A 25,298-nucleotide genomic window follows, 5' to 3' on the forward strand; every position below is an offset into this window, starting at 1 on the left:
CTGCCTGCGAGCGAGGAAAAGGAAAGAATGAAATATAGCCAGGTGGATGGGTTAACTACAAGCATAAAAGGATATGGCCCAAAAACATAGCCCTGGAAAATTGCCCCAGAGTGAGGTTTCGTTTTTTTTCTTTTCATTTTTTTGAAGTATGGCGTAACACTTTAATGAAAAATGTTGCGTTTTAAGCCACGGTTTCCTTTCCGTAAATGGAACAATAGATGGATTGAGTGGAGTTATTAAAAAAATCATGTGCAGTAGGGTTTTATTAACAGGTTCAGAGTTATTTGGCATGTGCAAAAATATTCCCCTAGTTTCACATAGTGATCGTGAAGGTTGGAAGAATGGAATTATAGCTCCCATGTTGAAATTGCTAAACTCTGCAGAGGTTGCAAATTATCGAACAATCACCTTGCTACTTAAGTGTGTCAAACCCTGGAAAAAGTGGTGGCCACACAAGTCGTCAACTTCATAGAGAATTAAGAGGTACTGAACTAATGCCAACTGGACACCCGGCCTAGAAGAGGGACAGACAACCACTCTTATTCTAGGAATTAAGACAAAAACTAGATCGGGTCCAGATAATTGTGATGTTCTTTCTGGACTTCTCAACAACTTTTAATACGATGATACTATTGGGATCAGCAGTATGAGCAATCTAGGTACTAAGGGAGCTGTCCTGAGCTGGAATTTTTTCATAGGGTACAGACAGTCGATGTGGGTACTTTTACTCAGAGGTTATGGAGTGCACAGTGGAGTCTCTTAGGGCTCTCCACTTTCCCAGTACTGTTTAACATCTATAAATAAATGCAAGATAACCTAATTCTCTCCTTTGGCGTCATGCCATTATCACATGCTGATGGCGCTTAGATCATCATCCAGTCTGAGCCAAAGGCACCAAGGGCTGCGCACAATTAATTTGATTGTATGATAAAGGTAAACAATGGAAAGCAGGGAATTCTTTGAAACTCAGACAACAAAAATACGTAATGTCATTTAAGAAACATAAGGATTATTTGGCCAAAAGTAGTATCTCCCAGCCAGTGCCAAGTGACGAAGCAAAATCGTTAGGTGAGACATTGGATAGTGAACCTACATTCCAAAATTGCCCCAACGTACTTTGTTGCTCCAGTTTCCTCGCACTCTCTCTATTAAAGAGGGAATGAACTTTCCTTCCAGAACAATACAACTCCAAGATAGTGATTGCTTGCATAATACCAAGATTGAACCACTTTAATGATCTCTTATTGGTCGTATCACTTAACCCGACAGCCAAACTACAATATTTGCAAAACACAATAGTCCAACTGATATTCTGAATGTGAGAATGGCCACTGTAAAACTGTGGTAGACTTGGGCCACAGAAGAATGGACCATAATCTCAAAAACGTGCCCCTTATTTGGAAAAAGGTAGATAGCTGCTGCCTCAAGTTGAATGGGGATAAGATGAAGGTTATGGTGCTTGGCAATAACCCAAATTTCCAGCTGATGTTAGGGTTACTGTCTAGGTACAGCACCAACCCCTAATACCTCCTATAAAAAGCTTGGGGATTTTGCTTGACAAATCACTTTCAATGGAAGCACAAGCTTGGAAACTTGCTACCAGATGCTATGATCTCCTTTAAACAGTCCAAAAAAGTTTAGATTTGCATCCTTTTCTTTCTAAAAGGAGTGTTGTTTAGTCCTTAGTACTCTCATGTCTGGATTAAGGTGAATTCCCAACACTTAGGGGCCCCACAATATGTTACCAAAAGGCTACAAGTTACTCACAACGCAACAGCTCAGCTTCTGCTTAACATTCTTAGACATATCTCTGGCTTCCAGTTCATCAGTGGGTGTAGCTCACGGCTCCATGGGAGAGGCTTTCCTTTGCTTCAGATTCTAATGTGCCTTACACACCTAGTAGGGCACTGAGGTCAACTAAAGCATGACTTATGAAATTGCCTCAAATACACAGGACACAAGGGGATGGGCACTCTTTCTCTTATCTCATTCCCAAGCTGTGGAACTCTATGCCCATTACCCTACGAATGATGGAAACTGAACTTATGTTTAGGAACGATTTCAAAGCATGGTTTTATTTAACTTAGTTTCTAACTTTAGAGTGGTCGCGGTAAAGCTTAGGTATCAATAATGTGATGATGCTGGCCCTGGAAGCCTTCTGTTATCTATGTATTCTATAAATCCTGATAGAATAGAATAGTACAGGATAGGACTGTCAATTTATTACTGGAAGAAATGTAAATTATTCAAGCATAGAGATAGCAGGCCAGCATGGCAGCTTAGGAAGCACCTGAATAGATGATGGTGTGGTATTCGGTAGTGCAAGTAGCCAAATCATCATTAAAATACATTTTGTAGTATGATTTGCATGACGGGTGAATTGCATGATTATATGCAGGGTGGTTTTAGGAGAGATTGGAGGGTAGTGGTAAATTGTTATTAGTGAGCGTGAAGATGAAAATCTTCGGTGAAGGTAGGAATATTATGGATGTTTTCAACCAGTTTACTGTAGTCAGGAACAGAGAGGTGTGCAGGCATACTGCTCATCTTTGATACAGCAATGGTGAAAAAGAGCAAGCTGAGTTTGACTTATTGAAGGGTTAGGATGAAGAAAGGGAAGAATACATTTGTTCAAAGTTTTGGTAAAAAGGAGGTTGCGTTGATGTGGAAATCATATAGTGTATGATGGATAATATTTATATAAGGATTCCATTAAGAAATTACACCTGGCGATAGCAAGGAGGAGACTTACCGAGCAGTGTGGTAAAGTAAACTGCAATGACAAGTATGGACAGTACTCAAAGTCAATATTTTGAGAGGTGAATTCAAAGTAAACTAGGAGGTGCTCATATGAAGTTGGATGATGCTGAAGCTGACTGGGAATAGTGGGAAGAAATGTGTATATGATGCAATCAACTCTGCCCCTCTTTGAAGAAGATGGTCAAAAATTAAACATCACTTGCTCAGTGTGAAAAAGCCCTGCTAAGTAGGAGTTGTGTAATGGGTTCAGCGAAATTGAGGAATCCAGTGGAACATAGTGGAAGAAAAATTTATCAGTGATAAACAACGTCTTATTATACATGAATCTCTCAATCCATAGGTAGAACAAAACAGCCAGGGGAGAAGCTGGTGACTGGAAGGTATGTTTGGGATCTGGGGCAACCTGGTGGGATGAGTAGTATTTTTATTTTACAACTTTTACTACTTTAAGCCACATCAGCGCATCTACCCATCCTCAGACCCACTAGGCTTTGACGCATCACCCCATGAGGCTGTAAAAGATCTCAGTTTTGAGGGGCTATAGGATATGAGCAGTAATCTGCTAGTCCATATAAATGATGCTCCCACCTTTATTGTTATCAGCCAATCTGAGGTTTCAAATCGGATTGTGCTTGCGCCTCATGTGAGTGCATGTTGGCGGAGCAACAAATAGACAGCATTCCTTTTAGGAGTAAAGGAATCTGTGCATGTGACACATGTGAGTAAAGGTATTCCCATCTCTTATGATGAGGGTAGTGAGGGAGAAGAGGAAACAGAATTATAGTTGGTTGAAAGGTATCACATATGATAGGGCTGGTGAGCAAGTTTGGAGTGTTGGTTGGAGGAAGATCAAGTGGTCTTAGTACTTCAATGCAACCTTTGACCTAGAACCTCATAATTGTAATCTCAGTTTAGGTTTCTAGTGGGATCAAGGTGGGAATCATAGAACCCCCTCCTTCATGCTGGAGTCAACAGTTGGCTTGTTGGTGTCATTATTTCAAGGGATGAGAGTACAACATGAGGTTCATGCTCTCAAAATTGTCCTTACTGCCTTGTTTACAGTGTGAGTAGACAATAGATCTGTGCTAGTGTGATGCTGGGGACTATTCTCATCTCATTGTCACACCTCAGTATATGTTGAGTTCTTTGGTGAGACACTATTTCTGATCACTTTTCTTACTTTTGCTACAATTTCACTGTTCACTGGTGATGGTCTGAATGATAAAGAGGGTGGGTCTGAATAACCTTTGAGAGTGATGATCAAGTTGCCCTGTGAAGTTTTGCTCCTTCAAAGTGTATATTGCATTATGGAATCTGCAGTGCTTTTAAAATGAAATGAAATGAAAATATATTTTATAGAGCAAACGTATACCTGAGGGTGTCATGGCACTAACCACAAACAGAAACAAGAAGAAAGGGAGAAGCCCTGCTGTCAAAGATTAAAAAGCCAAATTTTTAGATTTTTCCTAAAGCAGGAAAGTGATGAGCAGTTCTTCAGATCTGCTGAAAGAGAGTTCCACATTTTGGAAGTCCTGTAGATGAAACTACGTCCACCCCGACAGGCTTTCTTGAACTGTGGGACCACATATTTTGATCCAATGATGAAATCCAGTCTCTTGCTGGAACATACCAAATTAATTTGTCTTTTAGATATTGTGGCCCTAGACCATGTAGCGTTTTAAACTCTATACACAGTGCTTTAAAATAGATGGGCTTGTGCACAGGAAGCCAATGCAATTGGACCAGGGCCTCAGACATTGACTGGTATTTTGCGATTCCTAAAAGGAGTGGAGTCGTACCTTTTGCAGAATCTGCAATTTGTTTAGTAAGCACTTCTGAAGATTCATATATAGGACATTACAGTAGTCCAATTTTGAGCGAATGAGTCATGCAAATTCTAATTTCCTCAACTCTAAAGAAATGAAAAGAAGAACATTTCTAAGACTTTTCAAAGCAAGAAAATAGGAAGAAGTGACTGACTTAATTTGTTTGCCAAAAGAAAGCGCTTGTCAAAGAGAACACCCAGATTTTTAACTTTGGAGAATGGGAAAGGAAGATTGCCCAGATCTGGAGGCCATCAATCTGGGGGCCAGAATTAACTGTTGTTCCTTAGAAGCAGCACTTCAGTTCTACTAGAGTTTTGTTTAAACAGATACTGGCCATCCAAAGACTGATCTGGTGCATACAGCTGAAAAACGTAGGTGTGGCTTCTTGCTGAGGGTCTGAATGCTTGTTTCCTGAGATGGAGATGACAATCTTCATGTTGTCCACATAGCTGACTACAGAATAACCAAAGGATTTGATCAAAGATGACAGTGGGGTCAAATACAAATTAAAAAGAGAAGGGCTTGAAGAAGAGCCCTGTGGGACCCCGCAGGGAAAAGTAAAGGAGCTAAAAATGAAATTATCCAAAGCTACAGATTGCTCTCTCTCTGAAAGAAAAGATTTAAGGAAATCTAAAACAGAACCAATGGACAGGACATGTTCAATCAACACCTTGTGATTGACCAAATCAATTGCAGCTGATAGATCAAGCATAATCAGTGCTGCCACACAACACCCATCTAAGATAGCCCTCAGTTCTTCAGCAGCTTTTACTAGTGCAGTCTCTGTGCTGTGCTTCTGAAACCAAATTGGGTGTGATCCAGTAAGCAGCTAACTTCAATGAAGGACATCTGCTCTTTATTTATTGCCCTCTCCACAAGTTTTGAGGGGTAAGGAAAATGAGAGCTAGGCCAATAATTATTACAGTCTAGACGCTCAAGATTTTTTTTTTTTTTTTTAGCAGAGTCAGAATGGACACAACCTTCCAAGCTTTTGGAAAGTAGTCTTGATGGAACATTTTTTAAAGATAGGGGTCAGATGGGTGGTGATGGTTCTGGGAACTGACTGCCAGACCTTAGGGGGACAGGGGTCCAGGGGTGAACCTGATCGAATAGTTAGAATCAACTTGTGGACTTGATCCGTATTTAGTAGGGAGAAATTGGAAAAACGGATGTGTGTGCACATGAAAGATCGCTGAAGAGGCTGGCAATTTGGAAACCATATTCTCAAGCTCAATTTTAAACATGCTGCCACGTAATCTGACCACATGAGAGGTAGGACTTCAAAACAGGATAAAGAAGTATTGTCTGAAAAGATGCCATCTATCGTGTTTCAAGAAGTGTGGGATGGGGCCGTGACCAGCTGATTCAGACCAAGACTATTCTTTAGATCAAAGAGATTTCCCAAATCTCTGTCTAGGTCATTGTCCAGATGGAAGTTATAATCTTCTAACATAGTAAAATTATCTAAGAAGGCCTTGACCTCTAAGAGTCTGCCTAAGCTTTGAATGAAGGTGGACCTTGGTCTGGGTGGTTGATAGATTAGGAGACCATTAAAGGAGATATGATGTTTGAAGGTGATCTTAAAGTTTAAGGCCTCACAGTGAGGGGCAAGAGGAGCAGTGGATAAGAACAATCGCTGAGCAACCGCCACGCTTACCAGTGTGGTCTATCTTAAAAAGTGAGTAACCATCGCAAATTGCTAAAACTAAATCCGGGTCACTTGGAAAGTCAGGACTCTCAGCAGGAAAGCTCAGGTACTAACAGATTAAGTCTTTGGTGTCCCAGAGACTTCTTAACAGGAAACAAGCTCAGTCCAAGTTCCTCCTATAGCATCCAGCTTTTCTTCCTATGCAGAATGTTCTCAGTCCACAAGGACTGTGGGGCCAGAGGTCCAGTACTTATACCCATTTCTGTCTTTGAAGTAGGCAAAATTCAAAGAGAAGTCTTTGTAGTACACAAGACCCTTCTTTCCCTACCCTAACCCCAGACACACCACAGTCGGTTAGAGACTGCTTTGTGTAAGGACAGGCACAGCCCCATTCAGGTGCAAGCTATTACTGCCTCTCTAGCCCAGGAAGGCCCATCAGGATATGCAGGGCACACCTCAGCTCCCTTTGTTTGACTATGTAGAGTGAATTCAGCCCAACTGTCATTCCAGAGACAGGTAGAGGCACAGGATTATTAAGCAAGAAAATGACCACTTTCTAAAGTGGCATTTTCAAACTTACAAAACCATCTTCACCAAAAGATGTATTTTTAAAGTGTTTGTTCAAAGACCCCAAAGTCTACATTGCCCCCTGCTCCCAATGGTAAATTACACTTCAAAGATATTTTAAGGCAATTCCCATGTTACTCTATGGAAGAGATAGTCCTTGCAATAGTGAAAAACAAATTGGCAGTATTTCACTATTAGGACATGTAAAACACACAAGTACATATTCTACCTTTTATATACATGGCACCCTGCCCATGGGGGGGATGCCTTGGGCCTACCTTAGGTGTGATTCATGTAGAAAAAGGAAAGGTCTGGGGCTCGCTAGTGGGTGCTCTTGCCAGGCCAAAATGGCAGTCTAACACTGCACACACAGACACTGCATGTGAGTTTACAGGGCTACTCATGTGGGTAGCACAATCAGTGCTACAGTCCCAATAGTAGCATTTGATTTACAGGCCCTGGGCACACATGGTGTCCTATACTAGGGAGTTACGATTAAATCAAATCTGTCAATCATGGATAAACCAATCACAAATACCATTTAAACAGAGAACACTTGCACTTTAGCACTAGTCAGCAGTGGTAAAATGACCAGAGCCCTAAAGCCAGAAAAATCTAAATTCAGCACAGGATCAAAATCAAGAGGGGAGAAGCAAAAAGACAGGGGAAACCACACCAAGATCTGACAGGTCTAACATGCTTCTTCCTATTTCCCTTCCTGTGCTGCTTCCACCTCCTGCCACCTAGTGCCCTACCCTCCCCCCAGGACCTACTTAATGGAGGTTGCAGCGTGACCCCATTGAGCAGGCTACCCCACGAAGGCCTCTGTCCAGCTTGACCTTTGCCAGCTTCTGCTGTCTGGTTCTGCTCTTTGTCTGTTCCTTTTCTCCTCTGCTCTGCTTGTTTTCTGCACCTTCCCCCCCCCTTTTCTGCTCGTTTTCTGCACCTTTTTCCTCCTCTTTTCTGCTCATTTTCTGTACCTTTTCCTACTCTTTTCTGCTCATTTTCTGAAACCTTTACTCCTCCTTTCTACAATTTTTTACCCTGCTTTTGACTTTTCTGCTCCATCTCCTCTATTCCCCATTTCATTCCTCCCACTAGTTACTGCCTCCTGCCATCCAGTGCCCCACCCTCACCCCATGACCTACTTAATGAAGGCTGTAGCATGCCGCACCGCTGACGTGCTGAAGGTGTACCGAAGGCAAGCCCATCTGTGCCTATCCACACCTTAACCACGTCCAGTGCCAGGAAACTTTGCCCTCCAGCCACCACCACTACTCCACCGAGGAGCTCAAGAGCTTCAAATCTTGGGTGCCACAACAGCAACTGCTGCACCATGTCCCCTCATGCTACCAAAGGACCCTTCCAAAACTGCTTCTACTCTTGCAACATCGACCTGCCAGCTCACACCGGACCCTGTGCCGAACCCACCCAGAAGGCCATGGTTAACCCAGAACTTCTCTGATGTATGCTGCTCAATGCTTGATCCCTGTGCAAACATACCACAGATATCTGGGACCATTACTTCCCTCTTACCAGACATTGCCTTCGTCATCGAAACCTGGCTAGGAGCATCAACATCATATTCAAGAACACCATTTGATGCATCTCCACCAACGACAACACCTCACCTCTCATGGAACACCTCAATTTCCAACTACAAACTGATGCCAAAACTACCGCAAGAGGCACCCTCGTAAACAGACCCCCTAGGACCCTGACAAGCCTTTTGTGATACTACATTCTACTTGGTGACCTCAATTTCCACATCAATGATGCCAACTCCATCCCCCTCCTCGAGCAACAAAGGTCTTGTCCAACTAGTTAATGTACCCACACACAAGGCCAGACACACTCTCAACCCCCCTCTTTACTTCCAGTGACAGAGTCAGATTCAGCCATGTCAGAGAACTCTCCTGGTCCGACCACAGCATCGTCCACTTCACCATTGCCGATGCCCAACACACCACCACCAGGAACCAGAGAGCCGACTACCGCAACTGGAGTAGAGTAACCAAATCACAGTGGACGCAGGCCCTCATCTCATCCACACCCAAGGCCTCATCCGACTTTGACCAGGCCATCCTGAAATTCTCTTCCTGGATCAACAAATAAGCTGACTTAGTTAGAAACAACAAAATCTCTACAAAGGCCAGCTGGTACAAGCCAGAGCTCAGAGACACCAAATGCAGCTGCTACAAGGCCTTCCAACAAAACACCCCACAAAGCAGCCCTCAACACTTACCACTGACAACTCAAGAAGGCCAAGAGAGCAGCCATCATGATCCGCATTGATTCAGCATCCAACCGCACAAAAGAACTTTTCAAGATAGTCAAAAAATACTCCAACCCAGCAGGCACAGCCCTTCCAAGAGGTCTGCAACACCCAGTCTGACTATTTCCACAGCAAGATCGCCACCATCTACCAAAACATTGACCCCCCAACCCATAATCTCCAACCTCAGCTCTCTCACACTCCCTAGCTCTCACCAACAGTACAATCTCCACATGAGCACTGCTCACCACTCAATCCACTTCAGCCATCATGTCATCCATTCACTCAAGGGCAGCCACCGACCCATGCCCCTACCACCTGTTCACCTCAGAACCAACCCCTTCAACACAAAACCCACCAGCATCCTCAACACTCCCATCACTTTGCCAGTTTTCTGAGACAAATGGAAACATGCGGAAATCAAACCCCTCCAGAGAAAACCCTTTGCTGACCTCAACAAACACAGGAATTACCAACCCATCTCTCTACTCTGCTACCTGGCCAAAGTATGCAAGAATGCCTTCAATCAGCAGCTCACCAGTGACCTGGAAGAAAGCAACCTACTGGACACCTTCCAATCAGGTTTCCGTTCCAACCACAGCAACGAGACTGCACTCATCTCTGCCACTGATGACACCAGAGCACTCCTCGACCATGGGGGAAACAGCCACCCTGATCATCCTTGACCAATCAGCTGTGTTCCACACCATCTCCCACCACACCCACAACAGACTCCACAGCATTGGAATACAAAACAACGCGCTGAAATGGATTGCCTCCTTCTCACCATCCCCTCTCACCTCACTCCCAAGCGGATCATTTGCAGCATACCCCAAGGTTCATCCCTCAGCTCCACTCAGTTCTATACCTCCATTACCCCCCTGGCTGACATCATTAGAGCCCACAGACTCAACATCATCTCCAATGCAGACGGTACTCAACTGATCCTCTCACTTAGTGAAGACCCTTCCACCACCAGAACCAACTTCCGCAACGCCATGACCACCATAGCTGACTGGATGAAAACCAACTGCTTGAAGCTCAACTCCTCCAAGATGGAAGTCCTGATCTTCAGGAAAAACAACTCCATTTAGGACTATCGGTGGTGGCCAGCTGAACTCGGACCCACTCTGACACCTATAGATCACGCTTGCAACCTTGACAGATCAACGCAGTCGCCTCCTCCTGCTTCCACACCCTTCGCATGCTCCGCAGAATTTTCAGACGGATCACCGCCAACACCAGGAAAACCATCACCCAGGCCCTCATCACCATCTGCCTCAACTACAACAATGCTCCCTATGCAGACATGTCCTCCCAACTCCTTACAAGACTCCAGACAATACAGAACACCTCCACCAGACTCATCCTGGACCCTTCCATTTGCACCCACATCAGCCCCCACCTCAGAAACCTCCACTGGCTCCTGTCCAGAAGAGATGTAATTTCAAGCTCCTCACTCATACCTACAAAGCCAGACATGATCAAGGACCGCACTATATCAACCACCGTCTACACTTCCACCAACCCACAAGGCACCTGCGCACTTCCTCTCTGGCCCTTGCACACACACACCCAGGATATGGGGCAGTGGTGGCTACTCTTTCTCCTACTTCCCCACCAAGGCCTGGTACAACCAACTCTTTCCCCTATGAACTACATCCTCCCTGGCAGACTTCAGAAAGAGACTAAAGACCTGGCTCTTCAACAGAGACATCACACCCCAGTGCCCAGATACCCTCAGGGGTGACAGACTAACTCTACAAATGACTGATTGATTGACAAATGTATGACTGTAGAATTATTAGACTGCCTGTTGAAAATAATGTATTTTATTTGATCACATTTAGTTTCAGTAAAATTAAATTAGTGCAGCAGTTGTGGACTCTGTTATACAGCGTTTTTTCACCATTTTGGTGTGGAAAGGGGGCCATGACTAATAGCAGGGTGAAGCCTCGAGTAGATCATGATATTGCTCCTCTCCCTCATTGTCATTTTTTAACTTCGCCTGCTCTAGCTTCTCATTAGCCAAACACCCACCCTACATAGATCAGTGGCAGCCCGCTCCCAAGTCTGTTTTACGCATCGGATGTCCTGTTAATGAGCAAAACTAAGATTGGTTTACAGCATATGATGAACACCCTTCATTGCTACTCCCTCTTAAATGAGCTAAAAGTATAGCTTGACAAAACTAAAGTTATGATTCTGGGGAACAAATTCAAAAAGCATGGAAGTTGGGACCCGAACCACAATAAAGTGCAAAGAGAAGCTGAATACAAATTCTTGGCTCTGTTCATCAGCAACAGAAGCTCATTTTGATCCCATAAATGACACGTGAAAAATAAAGCCTGGGCCCTCCTTTTCTCGTTCTGCTCACTCAATAAGCAATTATCAGGCCCTGTCTTGGCCTCAGTGCATAAAAGTAATCCAGGTAAAATTAGTCCTTGCACTTGCCTACGGTTCGTAAACCCTGAGGGGGGGGGAGACCAAAATTGCTTGACAATCTAACTACAATAGTTTACAAGAGGATATTTCTTCTACTACAACACTCCTCACTTCACTGGCCCAGCTTCAATTAGAATTTGGCCTAGTTAAGCAAACGATAACTCGCAAAGAGGTATTCTTGAAATTGTGCTTTAAATTTAGGCAGGCCTAGATTAATTTAAATGAGATCTCAAGAGAGAACATGTCTTTAAAACATTATCTAGATTAGTCTCTGGCTGAACTGGAGGCAGAAGAACTATGGAATACCCCTGTCACCTTTGGCTCTTTCAAAAAACCGATTTCCAGGAACATCCATTCTTTGTCACTGCTAGATGACAAGCAGGAATTGTCAAAACATTCCCACACTTGGACAGTAATTTACCGCTACCCAGTCCTCTCCAATCAACTTTATCTTGGAATTCCTTTAGAAAAAGCTATAAAGTATAATCTTTTGTTATACTGTCTGCATGGACCTCCAACCTTGAACCTAACGCCTATTTAGTGCAATGCCAATGACTTGCAGCATTGTAGACTCAAAGGTTACTCCAAGGAATCCATAGAACACATTCTGGGTCTAGTCCCATATTGACATCAGTGGGATGAGCTTGGTTAAAACAATTGTTCAATCGGATGGGCTCCGCACGTGCAGGCATGCTGTAGTATCTACAATTCAAGTTACTAGCATCCTTTTGCCTGCTCAGTTTGTGAAATTCACAAATTTGGTAGAAAATTCAGACACAATCTGTGGCAAGTTAATCATTTTAGAGTGTCTTTTAAATGGCATGCCTATTTTTTATTTTTTTCATTTGGCATTTTATACAATGGTTTAATAAACTAGCATAAATAAATATAATTTGAATTCTTCTGATCTAGCTTCTCAAGAAGTATTTTTTGCTTACTCGTATCGATGCACAACGTTGCATAACTGAAAATCATATGAAAGTCAACATTATATGAAAAGCCAAACAACAGGCCTGCTATCTAGAACAATAAATAGACAGTAAGGGTCACAGCAACTACTCTAACCTCTACTATGGGGGTCATTATGAGTTTGGTGGACAGAAAAGGCTTTCTGCCAAACTCCCGCGGTCAGGCTACCGCCAGTGCGTCTCCCTTCCCGTGAGCCACATTAAGAGTTTCCCACTCGGTCACCGTGCGGCCAGCGAGAAACAGCCTACAACATTGACGCCAGCTCATAATAGAGCCGGCGGTAACGCTGTGGTGCCTAGGAAGCACCAGTACTTGTCATGACTTTCACTGTCTACAGAGCAGACAGTGAAAATCGCGAGGGGGCTGGCCAGGGGAGCCTCCTGCACTACCCATGCCAAGTGCATGGGCAATGCAGAGGCTCCCCTGGGGCACCCTGCACCCCGTCTCCACCAGCCTTTACATGGCGGGGCTACTGCCATGTAATCTCCGGGGGAGAAGGGACTCATAATTCCCAGAGCAGCGCTGCTTGCAGCACTGCCCTGGTGGATTAGAACCGCCAGCACCACCAGCTCCTGCAGTGGAGGAGAACTGGCGATACTGGCGGTCCAACCCTGGTGCAACTGCCACGGTGGTAATGTGCCTGTCGGACCGCCACATTGGCGGCGGGCCGACCACCACCAGGGCCCTGGCAGTCTTAAGCCAGGGTCATAATGAGGCCCAATATATTTATTGATCAGTGACAAAATAGTGTGTCCAAAAGTAATTATTATTTTCTTCTACCCACAGCCCCAGAGTGCTATCCCAATGGGCATCAGATTCTTCAAAACTCATACAGAAGCATTGGATTTGACTCGTCAAGAATCCAGGAATCGTCCATTCAAGATCTGATATGCGACCATTCTCTGACACCAGGGTGGTATCGTTTTGTCATCTTCGATAAACCAGCAGAGATGCCAACCAAGTGCGTGGAGGTATTGGTGCACCTCATCTTGCATATGCTGAAAAACAAATGTGTTTCTTCTAATTTTAGAATATGGCTCTCTTGCCTCCCTATTCATTAAGCCCAAGAAATAGAAGTTTAAATGTGCTCAAATAGGTTTACTGCTACATTTCTGTCTTTTAGATGATCCACAGTAAATCCCTTGAGTACTTCTGGAAGACTCTGATTGTCTTAGCAAGGCATTGGTTTTTACTTGAAAGCAACTGTAGTACAATGTGTATAATTTCCACTACAGGGAAAACTGTACGGTCCCAATTCACAAAAGTATACTTCGAATCGGGGCCAGGGTCGGCGGAAGCACCGCCAACAGGCTGGCGGTGCCCCGCAGGGCATTCTGACCGCGGCGGTTCAGCCGCGGTCAGAAGAGGAAAACCGGCGGTCTCCCGCCGGTTTTCCGCTGTCCTTCTGAATCCTCCATGGCGGCGCAGCTCGCTGCGCCGCCATGGGGATTCAGACACCCCATACCGCCATCCTGTTCCTGGCGGTTCGCCCGCCAGGAACAGGATGGCGGTATGGGGTGTCGTGGGGCCCCTGGGGGCCCCTGCAGTGCCCATGCCAATGGCATGGGCACTGCAGGGGCCCCCGTAAGCTGGCCCCACTTTGAATTTCACTGTCTGCATTGCAGACAGTGAAATTCGCGACAGGTGCATCTGCACCCGTCGCACCTTCCCACTCCGCCGGCTCAATTCTGAGCCGGCGTCCTCGTGGGAAGGGTTTTTACACTGGCCTGGCGGGCGGCCTTTTGGCGGTCGCCCGCCAGCCCAGTGCAAAAGCCAAAATACCCTCAGCGGTCTTGCGACCGCGGAGCGGTATTTTGGAGGGGGGAAGTCTGGCGGGCGGCCTCCGCCGCCCGCCAGACTTAGAATGACCCCCCAAATGTCTAAGTTTACCTTTGTGATTCGATCCCTACAAGCAATTGTGCTTTCTCACATTCAAGGTTATTGTTTTTTGTTTTTTGTTTCCCTAACGATAATTGTTTTTCTGTGAAGCATCCATATCATTTACACTGCCATTAACTATGGAATGTACAATTCCCATTTCCACACTGGAAACATATTAGAAGTATGATTACAATTTGGTGGTGAGGAAGATTGTGCAGATTTGTACGGGAAGTGGTGAATTATCCACTGAAGGTTTCTCCACCGGTTAAGAAGCCTCCTGATGGTGGAGGTAATTGTGCATGAACAGTAGGGTATCCTTCATCTGACAATTTAGCACTTTTTGAATAATTTGAAGGATGTTTTGGAACCACCAGGAGTAAACTGGCAAGCATTTCTAGGATAGGATATTACCTGTGAGAATTGTGTAAAATCCACAAATCGTGGCTTCTTCTTTTTGCAGGTAGAATATTTCCAGAATGGCTGCAAACCTACACATGTTCACTAGTGTTATTTGCAAGGTATAATTAAGCTAATCTTAATTAGTTCAATCAGGATTGGATTACTGTCCTTCCAAATATATTTTAGGTGCAAGACTAAACTGAACTTTTGTGCTCAAAAAGCTTTGTGAATCTGATCTTTAGAGATCAATCATAGTAACTAAAGGTATTATCCATAAAAGTAGAAATTTACAAAATGTAATCTTCACCCAGCTACCAAAGTATGTTTTAAAATACTACAATGGCCAGGGATGGCCAATGTTCTAGATAATGTTTAATGTGAAACACAACAATAATGAACTTAAACAGTTTAGGATTCACTTATTTTGTACATTCATTATACAGTCATTTTCAGGGATGTTTGTGTTTACTACTACAAATGCTTCTTAAAATGTTTACTGTCTCCACAAAATATTTGTAAAGTCTGTCAGACGTAGGAATGTTGTCAGAATTTCTACTTAAATTTATATTATCACTATAACATGAATTGCTCTATGTTTCGGTGTGTCATTGCTTTCATATTTATTTCTTTAGAAAATGGGGGATGTAGTTTGGTCCAATCACCTGTGGGCCACACTTGAAATTTGGCTATATGCCTTCTTTTGTAGTTCACCTGATCCCTTCCTAATCTATGTACATTAAATGTCCCTCTTTGCAAGGGTAGGCAAAAAATGTACACCATCATATTTTTCCTAAAACAGCTCTACAAGTTGTGGCAAACTGAAAGCACAAAGGAGCTTCATCTGAGCACGACACAAACTATAAAATAGATGGAGAATGTGGTGTAAAAATGGCTGTACACCGTTTCTATCAGCTTGTGTACATAATGCAATTATGACAAATTGTGCGCACTCAGAAATTACACAAAAATATAAGGTGGTAGAGGAAATACTGATTCTGAACTTGTTCCATAGTAATGAATGCAACAGCAATAATCGGGCAGAAACAGACCCAAAGTCATGTGCCAGTATTCATCATACTGGAGACATTGTTGTGCCCCGAGTTACCACGGTATTTGTATTACGAGTGCATGTGCATTAACAGCAGTGATATAGGATAAGAAAGGAAGAGTAAGTAAGAGTTGCAAAGGAAAGGTGTGCTGCTGTTGCTACTTCTGCTGCTGATGAAGATAACCTTTAATGAAGTTCCCAACTTGAAAGAATCTCTAGTCGCTGGGTGTGCAGAATTTTGCATCTTTATGTGGATGAGATGTGCATATTTGTAAACTTGCAAGTGGATTTTTCACATATTTATTGAGACATTTTCACTGTCAGAAAAGCTAAATCTCATGACTGAGGGTGATGCACGCTACATCTTAATCATCAAGTGCCCTAAATATAGTGAATTTTCAGTACAAGTGTATCCAATATGATCAAAATCTCCTCAGTTGTTCGCTGAAAATCAACAAGTAGATTACTGATTTATTAAACAGATTTGTGAATAAACTCATTAGAACACCTGATCATGAATAGCGGACTGTAAAACAAAATAAAACGAAATTATTGGCACATGCATACCTTGACAATGGGATAGGGAGACATATGTACACTAATTTGTTCTGTTGCTGATTCCATAAAATTGGAGCTCATTCTTTTCAAAACACTGTTTTCACTGAAATTGCATGTGCACTACATGCTGTGCCCAAATTCCTCTAATCTTGTATTTTCCCTGTCTACAATAATTGACTGAAGAGTTCAGAGCAGGCAAAGTCACTTATGAAATCGCATGGAAACCCAGGATTTCCTGTAGTAGAATGCTTGAAACGTACTTATTGTTTATAAAATATGAACATTACAGACTGTAGTTTGCTTTCTACCTCCTTTGTAATACTTGCATTGCAGTTGATAAGGGTCTATTTTTCCAATCTTACACACATCACATATTAATTTTGTTATATCATGGATGCGTTGTATATTTAATATACTTAAAGCAGTGCTTTTTGCTACTTTAAAGAAAACAACGTTTTTGCTGTGCGAAAAAGCTTGATGCAAAATAAATTTAAAACTTGAGATTCATTGCACCATATAATTTTGAATATATGCAAAAGGTAATAGTGTTTGAGGCACAGATAGTTGCTTGGTCCACAATTTACTCACTGTTGACAGGGACTCGGGTAGGCTTTACCATATGACTGGGTTCTACAACTTCCTCATGTGCAAAATTACTAAAATGCTAATTACTCTAGGGACACTGCAGGCATCAACACTGAAATAATTTGCTCCCTCCCATCACGTGAATGACAACCATATTCTCCTCATATTCAACTTGCTTCAAACCTTAAACTCCAAAAAAAAAAAACACCCCATGAAATTCTGACAAAACTTTAATAGCCTTGTTCTATTTTTTTTTACTCTTAAGTACGAAAAAAGAATGAATGTGTGGTATCATACCTTCATACAAAACAACAAAAATAAACTATTTTATATACACAAATAAATACATTATTTACAACAAATCATAAAGTTGTTCCAAACATCTCACAAATCTGTGGGAATACATTGATGAAATCGCAAATTAGGTTCCAATAAATCTTGAACATTTGTGTTTTTATGTTCACCCTAAATTGCATGGATGAGGAAGCCTGGCATTTTCAAGTTTTTTGCAGTCTGATAATGACTATGACTAGGTTTTTGTTTTTTAAACATCAATATTTCCAGTGTCAACAACACAAACTCACTTGAAGAATGTCTTGGTCCACCCAATACTTTAACATTTCCCATCTAAGTAACTAGGGACACCATAGTAAAGAGCCTTTAACAGCAAGGCCGACATTTTTAAAACCTAGCTTGATCATTAGTGAGAGCCACTAAAGGCCTCTAAGAATCGGATGTCACAGTCTGACCCGTTACTTGGAAAATAGCATTTATGTGTTCAAATGGATTGTTGGTGATGACAGGCAGCAGAGAATCCCTGCTTTTTTTGCACCTGGCCCAAGTGCATTAAAATGCTTTACAGGAGAACAAGATATCTTACATGAGAACCAGTCATTACATTGTTTTTTAAAGTGATTTGCCTAGAACCAAAGGATGACAAGCTAAGACCAGGACTCCAGCCTGGACAGGTCCTGGACAGGAAAATAAAAACAACATCAAAAGGGATGTCCTTAATAGATTAGCAATATGCATTCAAACACAACTGAAGAAAATGCAGCAAATAATTACTTAAAAATAATCTAACCACCCCTAGTAAGCCAAATGTGGGACTGCTGATTGTTAAAATGAAAATCAGTTATATTTATAATAATATGTTTTAAATTAAAATTTATAGTATCTCAGCTGGAATAGGAAAACCCATCACTGAAGTATTTCATTTTAGTATTAACCTGAATTAGATCATATTTTTTAAACATACCTTTAAAACAAAATGTACTTACAGGAAGTGCTTCTGATTTATTAGTACCTAATTTACAAACTTAAGCAACGTTTTTAAATTCTTGAACAGTTCAGGGTTATTAACATGGAGTAGAATATGATTTGCATAGGTGGAATACTTTATCACTATTTACCTATTTTAAATGTCCTACCACTAGCATTATGGTAAATGTTAATTAGAAAGATTCAAAAGCAATAATATAAAGAAGCACTGAAATGGAGCACCCTTGTTTAGTACCTCTTTTAATAGAAAAATAAGGATGTTAGATGTTAGTATTAAAGATAAAAGCTTTTAGTGGAATATATAATAGAGACAAAAGATGTTTGAAACTTATGAACAAATATATGTCATTCTAAACCATTCAGCATAGAATTTAAATCAACATAGTCAAATACTTATTCAGCATTTTAAGTAAATGCGGCAAAAGAGGGTTCTAGAAAGTTGCTTTACTAATGATATCTAAAAAAATATACATATTGCCACAGGACAGCTTACTAGGTTGTATTTTGTAAGTACTCACGTGTAAAGCTAAAAGTTTTACAGACATTGTGTAATCTTTAGAACTAAAGGCATATATGTCAAGAATTTTTCCAGCGATTAGTACCTTTCCCAGATTTTTGAATGAGAGACATAATTGCTTGTAAAAATGAGCCATGAACAGAATTTGTGTGGCAAAAGTGCTAATTGGTCTCTAACAACAGTATCAGTTGAACTTCAGAAACTGTGAAGCAAAAATTAGAATCAGATTATTGAGAAACACTGCTTTATAAAGAGACGTATGACTAAGAATGATAACTCAAATTGTCTTCCCTAGTACCGGTGAGTTAAAATTTAAAAACTGCAGGTAACCTTTGTTCTTCAAGATCCGGTGAAAGAGTTCCCACAGGTAAAGGTATGCTAGGTTTAAATATGGGAAAGGAGGCTTTGCTGTTTTATCAGGCCATGGAAGTCCTTAAAATTCTTATATTTTTCTTGAAACATGTGTCCAAATAACCCTAGAATTTATGAAAGCACTTAGCTGCTCTAATATACCACGTCAAACAAAAACATTTTAAACTGGCATCACAATAATAGAAGGAAGAAGAGGAAACACACAAGATTGATAAATAAGAAACAGATAAGAAAAGGGAACTCAATTGCTCTAAAAGAAAGACCGCAAACAAAGAGAAAAATAGAAACATTACTAGTGGGGATGGTGAAGACCACATGAACAAGAATCAACTCAACTTCTACTGCATCAGATGAAAGCTGCCTAGAAGGTGTATCGGTTAATACCATATAGAACTCACAAAGAGAAACTCCTGCTGATAAGAAAACATAAGTATCTGACACTCAAATAAAAATGATGTTGTAAGCAACATAGAAAACTCAACAATCTTTGCAAAAAAAGAAAAATCCCACAAGAGAATACACAATTAAAACAAGAAAGAAAAATAAAATCTTCATGCTGTACCTTGCTTAGAAATATCCATCTCAGCATCTCTTCGATTGAGCATATATGTCATTAATTTGACCTGATATGAATGAAGTAAAGTTCTCTAGTTATGAGTTGCTTTAAGAAAATATGGCTGGATGAGACTCCATCATGCATTTTAGTTTTTCAATTTAGGCCTCAACTATATAACCTAATTACGAAGAGGCTGACAATTATCACACTTGATAAAAATCTGACATTGAAATCTTTTGAATTAATTAAATGTAGTAACTAATTATCACTTATTACTACTGCTTTGCTTTGCAAATAACATTCCATTCCACTGGCATAAGTGGCAGAATTTTTGCAACTCCACGTTTCTCTTGTAATACTTAGATATGGCCATATTCTGCCAATTACAGTGTGGCAGGATTTTTTCTCTCAAGCATGCTGAAACAGTAAGTTGATGACTGAGATTTGATGGTCCATGTCATGATTTTTATTCGGTAGACATCCGGTGAGATCTTTAACATGGGTGATCATGACTGTTTGAGGTCAGAATGCTGCCACTCAAGTCGAAAAATCTACTTGAGTGGCAGCAAAATCAACTCGAGTATCTGTACCCTCTGGCAAGTTGTGCCATCTGTGCTGGGTCTTCAGCACAGAACACGCTCCTAGCACAAATTACAGCACAAGCAGCTCAATGTGCTTATTTCCGCCAACTGGGAGCAGTCCACAGACTCTTGTAGAATATTTTTGTTGCTCCGTGGAATTCCGCAGAGTCAAATTCCGCATCTTCCTTCCACCCTTAATTTATATGTGGGAACACCACCGGGATACCATCAACAGAGCCTGTGCTGGCTCCTCCAACAGTAACCCCGGTATGTCCACCACAGAATTGCCGGAGTGCCTTTCAATCATGTTCGCTGCTGGTATCTGCCATGCAATGCCTTGGGGGACATAGGCAGGGAAAATGCAAATGCAAAATGGCCACCGTGCATAGGGATTAGTCTCCCTTTGCATTGAGGCCTTTCATTATTTATTTTTTGTTTTGAAGAAAAAAAATAACTTTTTCTTTGGGAGTTTGTTTTCTCTATGCAAAATGTTTCCGATTAGTTGATTTAAACCTGATGCATTCTTTGCAAATCATTAATGATGGAAAGGATCTGCCACTGCAGTGACTCTCTTTACAGCACAGAGATCTCCACAAACCAGGCAGGGCATCTACAAATAGAGCAGAAGAGTGACACACCATCTCCCAGAGTCTAGATGGCACTTTAAGTGTTCGCCAGTTGTAATACCCTAAACCCTCACACTTTCTCCAATTTATATTCTTTAAATCCTTTTGTGACATTTTACCTCACCAATCTCCTACTCCACTAATTTTTGGGATAGCATACTCCAAGTTGTTGACTCTTTGTTTCTTCTCAGATAGCCTCTTTTCAGCTACCGGCCATTAATCATCTAATTTTCACAATGTTTATACATTTTTCCCATGAAAGGACAAAGTGATTTATTCTTTTTCAAAATCTAGGGATAATCCAGAAGATTACTTTAGAGGAGACAGAGAATCCTAGCTCTTCTTTACAGAGGCAAACATTTATAGTTGCATGCATTAGAAGTTGTGGATGGTAGTATACGCTTAGGAATATTTAAGTAGGCAATGTTTTGTCAGTGGCACTGGATTCCATTTTGAAATGAAAATTCGAAGGACAGTGAACTGTGAATCATGACAGAGCATGGGTCAGATACACCACTCAGGTTTGACTTAGTCAGAGAGTTTACTTTAGGACTAAGTCTAGAAAATGGAAGTCAAATTATTTTAGAGGGGCAAGAAGGGATCCACAACATAAAATAGCCATTGGACCTGGTCCCGGTGAAGTTATTGGTATAGGTGGGAATGGCGCAGATTGGGAGAATTAAAAATTCACTCTCAGGAATATCTTGTCTGTGGCCGGATACTTTTGGTTCCTTTACCTGGCCACATTTTCTATGATTGGATTTAGTCACTAGTTTGAAGCTCTGATTCCTTCAGCGGGGCAGGTTGTGGGACAGGGCTGGTGAGAGTCCCACAAAGCTGGATACTTTCTATGTGCAGTCCAACTGAAATGAATTTGCTGCTGTAGAAAAGATCCAAGTGGGAGAAACCACCAATGCACCTTGGTGGGATTGATTTGACAGCTTTGTTCATTCCTCATATGCCTTTGGAGACAAAATGTTTCTATACATAAGTTAAATATGCCAATTAGAAAAATAAATAGTTTTAGCATGTTTTATGGGTCAAAGCAGAGTTCCTGTACAAAGTCAAAAATCCAGCAGCATCAATCCACACAAAATATGTGTGGCCATGCAAAAAAAGGTACTTTCAGACACATGGGATCCCTAATACATATTAGGTCTCCTGACCAACCCCCTCCTAGCTTTATTGCATTATTTAATGACACACGTAAGGCCAGATTCAGATATAGACGGACAAGTTACTTTGTCACAAACAGTGACGCATATTCCAATCTCAGAAATCTAAATCCCATAGCAAATATTCGGATTTAGATTTCAGTGGATGAGATATCTGTCACCGTTGTGACGGAGTAACTCACCCGCCACTATTTAAATCAGCCCTCTAGTATGGAGTCTTAAAGTGTGCATTCTTTAATTGCTAGTCCTACAGCATGGAATTCATTTTTTTATCTGAAGTAGTTTCGTTCAGCAATATTGTGTTGCCTCTTGGCTACTTAAAACCTTTCCAATGTAATCAGTCAGTCAATCAATCAAATAGAGTCCACAAGTAGAATGCCACAAAATCCTGCATATTTTAGTGACAGTCTGCTTCTTTTTTTGTCAAATGCAAAAGGTTTACACTATAAACTATAACACTCCCTTAATAGTCACTGTATTAGTTATTACCTAAAAGCTCCTGGTTTCCAAAACAGGTATTGCGTATAAGTGGGGACAATTTGCAGATCTTTGTCAGACCAGACATAAGCTATATAAATTGTAATTTGATTCGAGCCGATGGCGGTCACTTAGGTGTTCCCATGTGAATGTGTTGCAATAATGGGAAAACGAGAATGAACATTATCTTTCACCTCTTTGATTTATTGATTTATTGGCTAGGCTGCTATCTGAACACCTAGCAATTGGCCCAAAAACGGATATATGTGAACATTAGAGAGAATTTTATTTGCATTTGCGTCCATACTCTAGTGATATGAAATGACCATATGCTTAAAAAATAAGAAGCAGAACTTTGCCTGTAAACTGTACGAAAAGGCATTCACAGTGTATCAACACGAAACCTTTACTAGCTTAAAAAGGTGCACGACTCAGTGCCAGCCATTATTAAACATTCTGCCCGCATTCCTCGTCTCTCTTGTTCATTCATATGCCGAACCTCCTGCTGTCCTGATCTGCAAAAGCTCAATTTCCAACTTGACCTCAACTTCCCTGCACAGCACGTGCTCTGATTGACAGATTCTATCAGACGCCTCAGTTCCGTTATCCAGATTAGGTAACCTGCACGGGGTGGCCTTGTACACAGTTTATACATTATCACTTTCCATTTGGTAAAATCACTTCTGAAATTTAGATGACAGTTCTTCCATTTTACTAATAAGATTAACAGTTTTCCAAAAAGCGGTCAACTGTAAAAGGCACAAGCTTAAATCAGCAGACTCGTTTGAAATGAAACAGCGTGGTGTTTGTAAACCCCAAAGCAAAGAACAAATCAAATGTAAAGAAATTATATTGGTCCAGTCTATTTGAACAGCATTTGTGAAAACAAAAAATGATGTATGTATATGCTGATATGCTTACTCCTTGATAAAGACAATAGACCAACTTTTTAGACTATGGTGTTCTGACCCTTTCACAAAGTCAGCAACTCTGTCTTACTTAGAATAACACCCTCTGTATTACAACATGGAAAGGCTGCATGCAAACCCACTCTGAGCATCCTGATTAACATCTTACTTTACCTTAAAAACACATAGTAATTCCCTGACAAAACAAAGGCTAATGTGATTTTATATTTAGGAATTGCACTAATATGTTACTTTACATTAAAAAAACTAAAAAATTCACTGAATAAAGAAAGGTTAAAGGGACATTATAGTTAGGCGAAAATGTCATATCATACCATTTGAAATTAAAAAATAGCTCACTGGTTATAGTTATTTCAAGTAGCTATAACTCATTTTCTAAAGTAACTATAACTTGTGACCTCACTATTGATAGAGCGTTCCGTACTAATAAATTACCTGTATTTGGACGCTCTTAGGTCGATGAATCTTTTGACCAAGTGGGGCTCTCTTCACCCGAGATTTGTCAATTTACTCAAATCAATAATCAATAACGAACATAAGCAGTGCTCAACATAACACTTCACAATTAATCCAGAAAACATTTCGGCGAACCATGACCTTTCGGCCATGAATAACCACACCAGTTTATTCAAAGTTAATGAATTTATTTCCCTATATTAACAAAGCTAGCACAATATAGATGTGTCTCAACACCAAATGATATATGTAAATGAACATTAATAGCTGTCCATAACGGCGAAAAAGATGCAATCTATGCAGCATTTGAATAACAATGCATTCAATAATAGCAACGCAAACCACTAAAACTATAATCTGTAATGAGCTAATTGCATACATTAGTCAGCATAACAAGGTCTCAAATTGCATCGTGCGACAAATGAATCCTCATCTAACCTCAAATTAGCATCGGCATGTGGGACTTCATGCAAAAACAATTTAGCAACATTGATTTGGAAAACTCCGAACTAGGGCTCTTATCAAAAATCAGCAGTTGGTTACCTAAAAAGAAACACAATGCAATTGTACATTTTCCCTTCATATTTACCAAATTCAATCAGCATTCAAGGAAGTCTTCGTCTCACAGGTACCGGTTTCCATCAGCATGGGACGGGGCAAAGGGGCAGGGTGGACGGGGCAATTGCCTCACAGCGGCAAGATAAAAGGCAAAACTATTACTTCATGCAAAGGGACGAATCAAAGTTAAAGTCTCTAGGGCGAGAATTACTTAAAGTCTCTTTCTCTCGATTAGAGAAAGCATCAAAGTCTCATCGAACATCAATTGGCATCGTAGAAGATGGCAAAATGACAAAGTCGGTAATAGCGGGTAATGTCCAATGGCTAATGGCGGGTAATGGGCTGGTAAAGGCTAAAATGGCAAAAGTGGCTGGTTTCTTCTCGTGCACCAGGTTTAAATAGACAACAGTTCAAATCCAGTAGGGTCTTCCATTGGAGGGTTCATAGGTTGGCTTCAAATTGTCCAATCAAAAACTACAGTTCACAAGCTTCTACCTAGGCATACATTATCCTTGGAATCGGGAACGTAAGTTGCAACATATTTTACCAATTAACTCACTTTCAGAGCGTCCATTGTCTGCACCTGCAGATTGACCTTGGAGCAAAGAAGAAGATGCCAGGCTGGCACGAAACCTTAAAGATAAGCATGTGAACCGATCTCACTGGAAAAGTACAGCTTCAAGCAAGAATACACATTTTATTAGCACGTTAGAAAAACACGAGCATCTAAACCGTGGGACAAGGCAACTAGGCCGAAGCCTCCACTAAAGTTATGCTAAGTTAAAACATTTCAAACAAGCAAATCATAG

The 25,298-nt window shown here is 41.2% G+C and overlaps 1 protein-coding gene across 2 annotated transcripts in view; it reads left to right on the top strand.

The window, feature by feature from the left end:
* Nucleotides 1-25,298, top strand: part of VWDE (von Willebrand factor D and EGF domains) — a 388,413-nt gene that overhangs the window by 13,808 nt on the left and 349,307 nt on the right. The window contains exon 2 of one of the 2 annotated variants that reach the window (XM_069211824.1): nt 13,277-13,461. In XM_069211824.1, the coding sequence (XP_069067925.1) occupies nt 13,277-13,461 (185 nt within the window). Of the gene's footprint in view, nt 1-13,276; nt 13,462-25,298 lie in introns of those variants that run through there. The other variant, XM_069211825.1, reaches the window with a different exon arrangement.

The sequence above is a fragment of the Pleurodeles waltl genome, chromosome 10 (genome assembly GCF_031143425.1).
Source record: "Pleurodeles waltl isolate 20211129_DDA chromosome 10, aPleWal1.hap1.20221129, whole genome shotgun sequence".
NCBI classification, from domain to species: Eukaryota; Metazoa; Chordata; class Amphibia; order Caudata; family Salamandridae; genus Pleurodeles; species Pleurodeles waltl.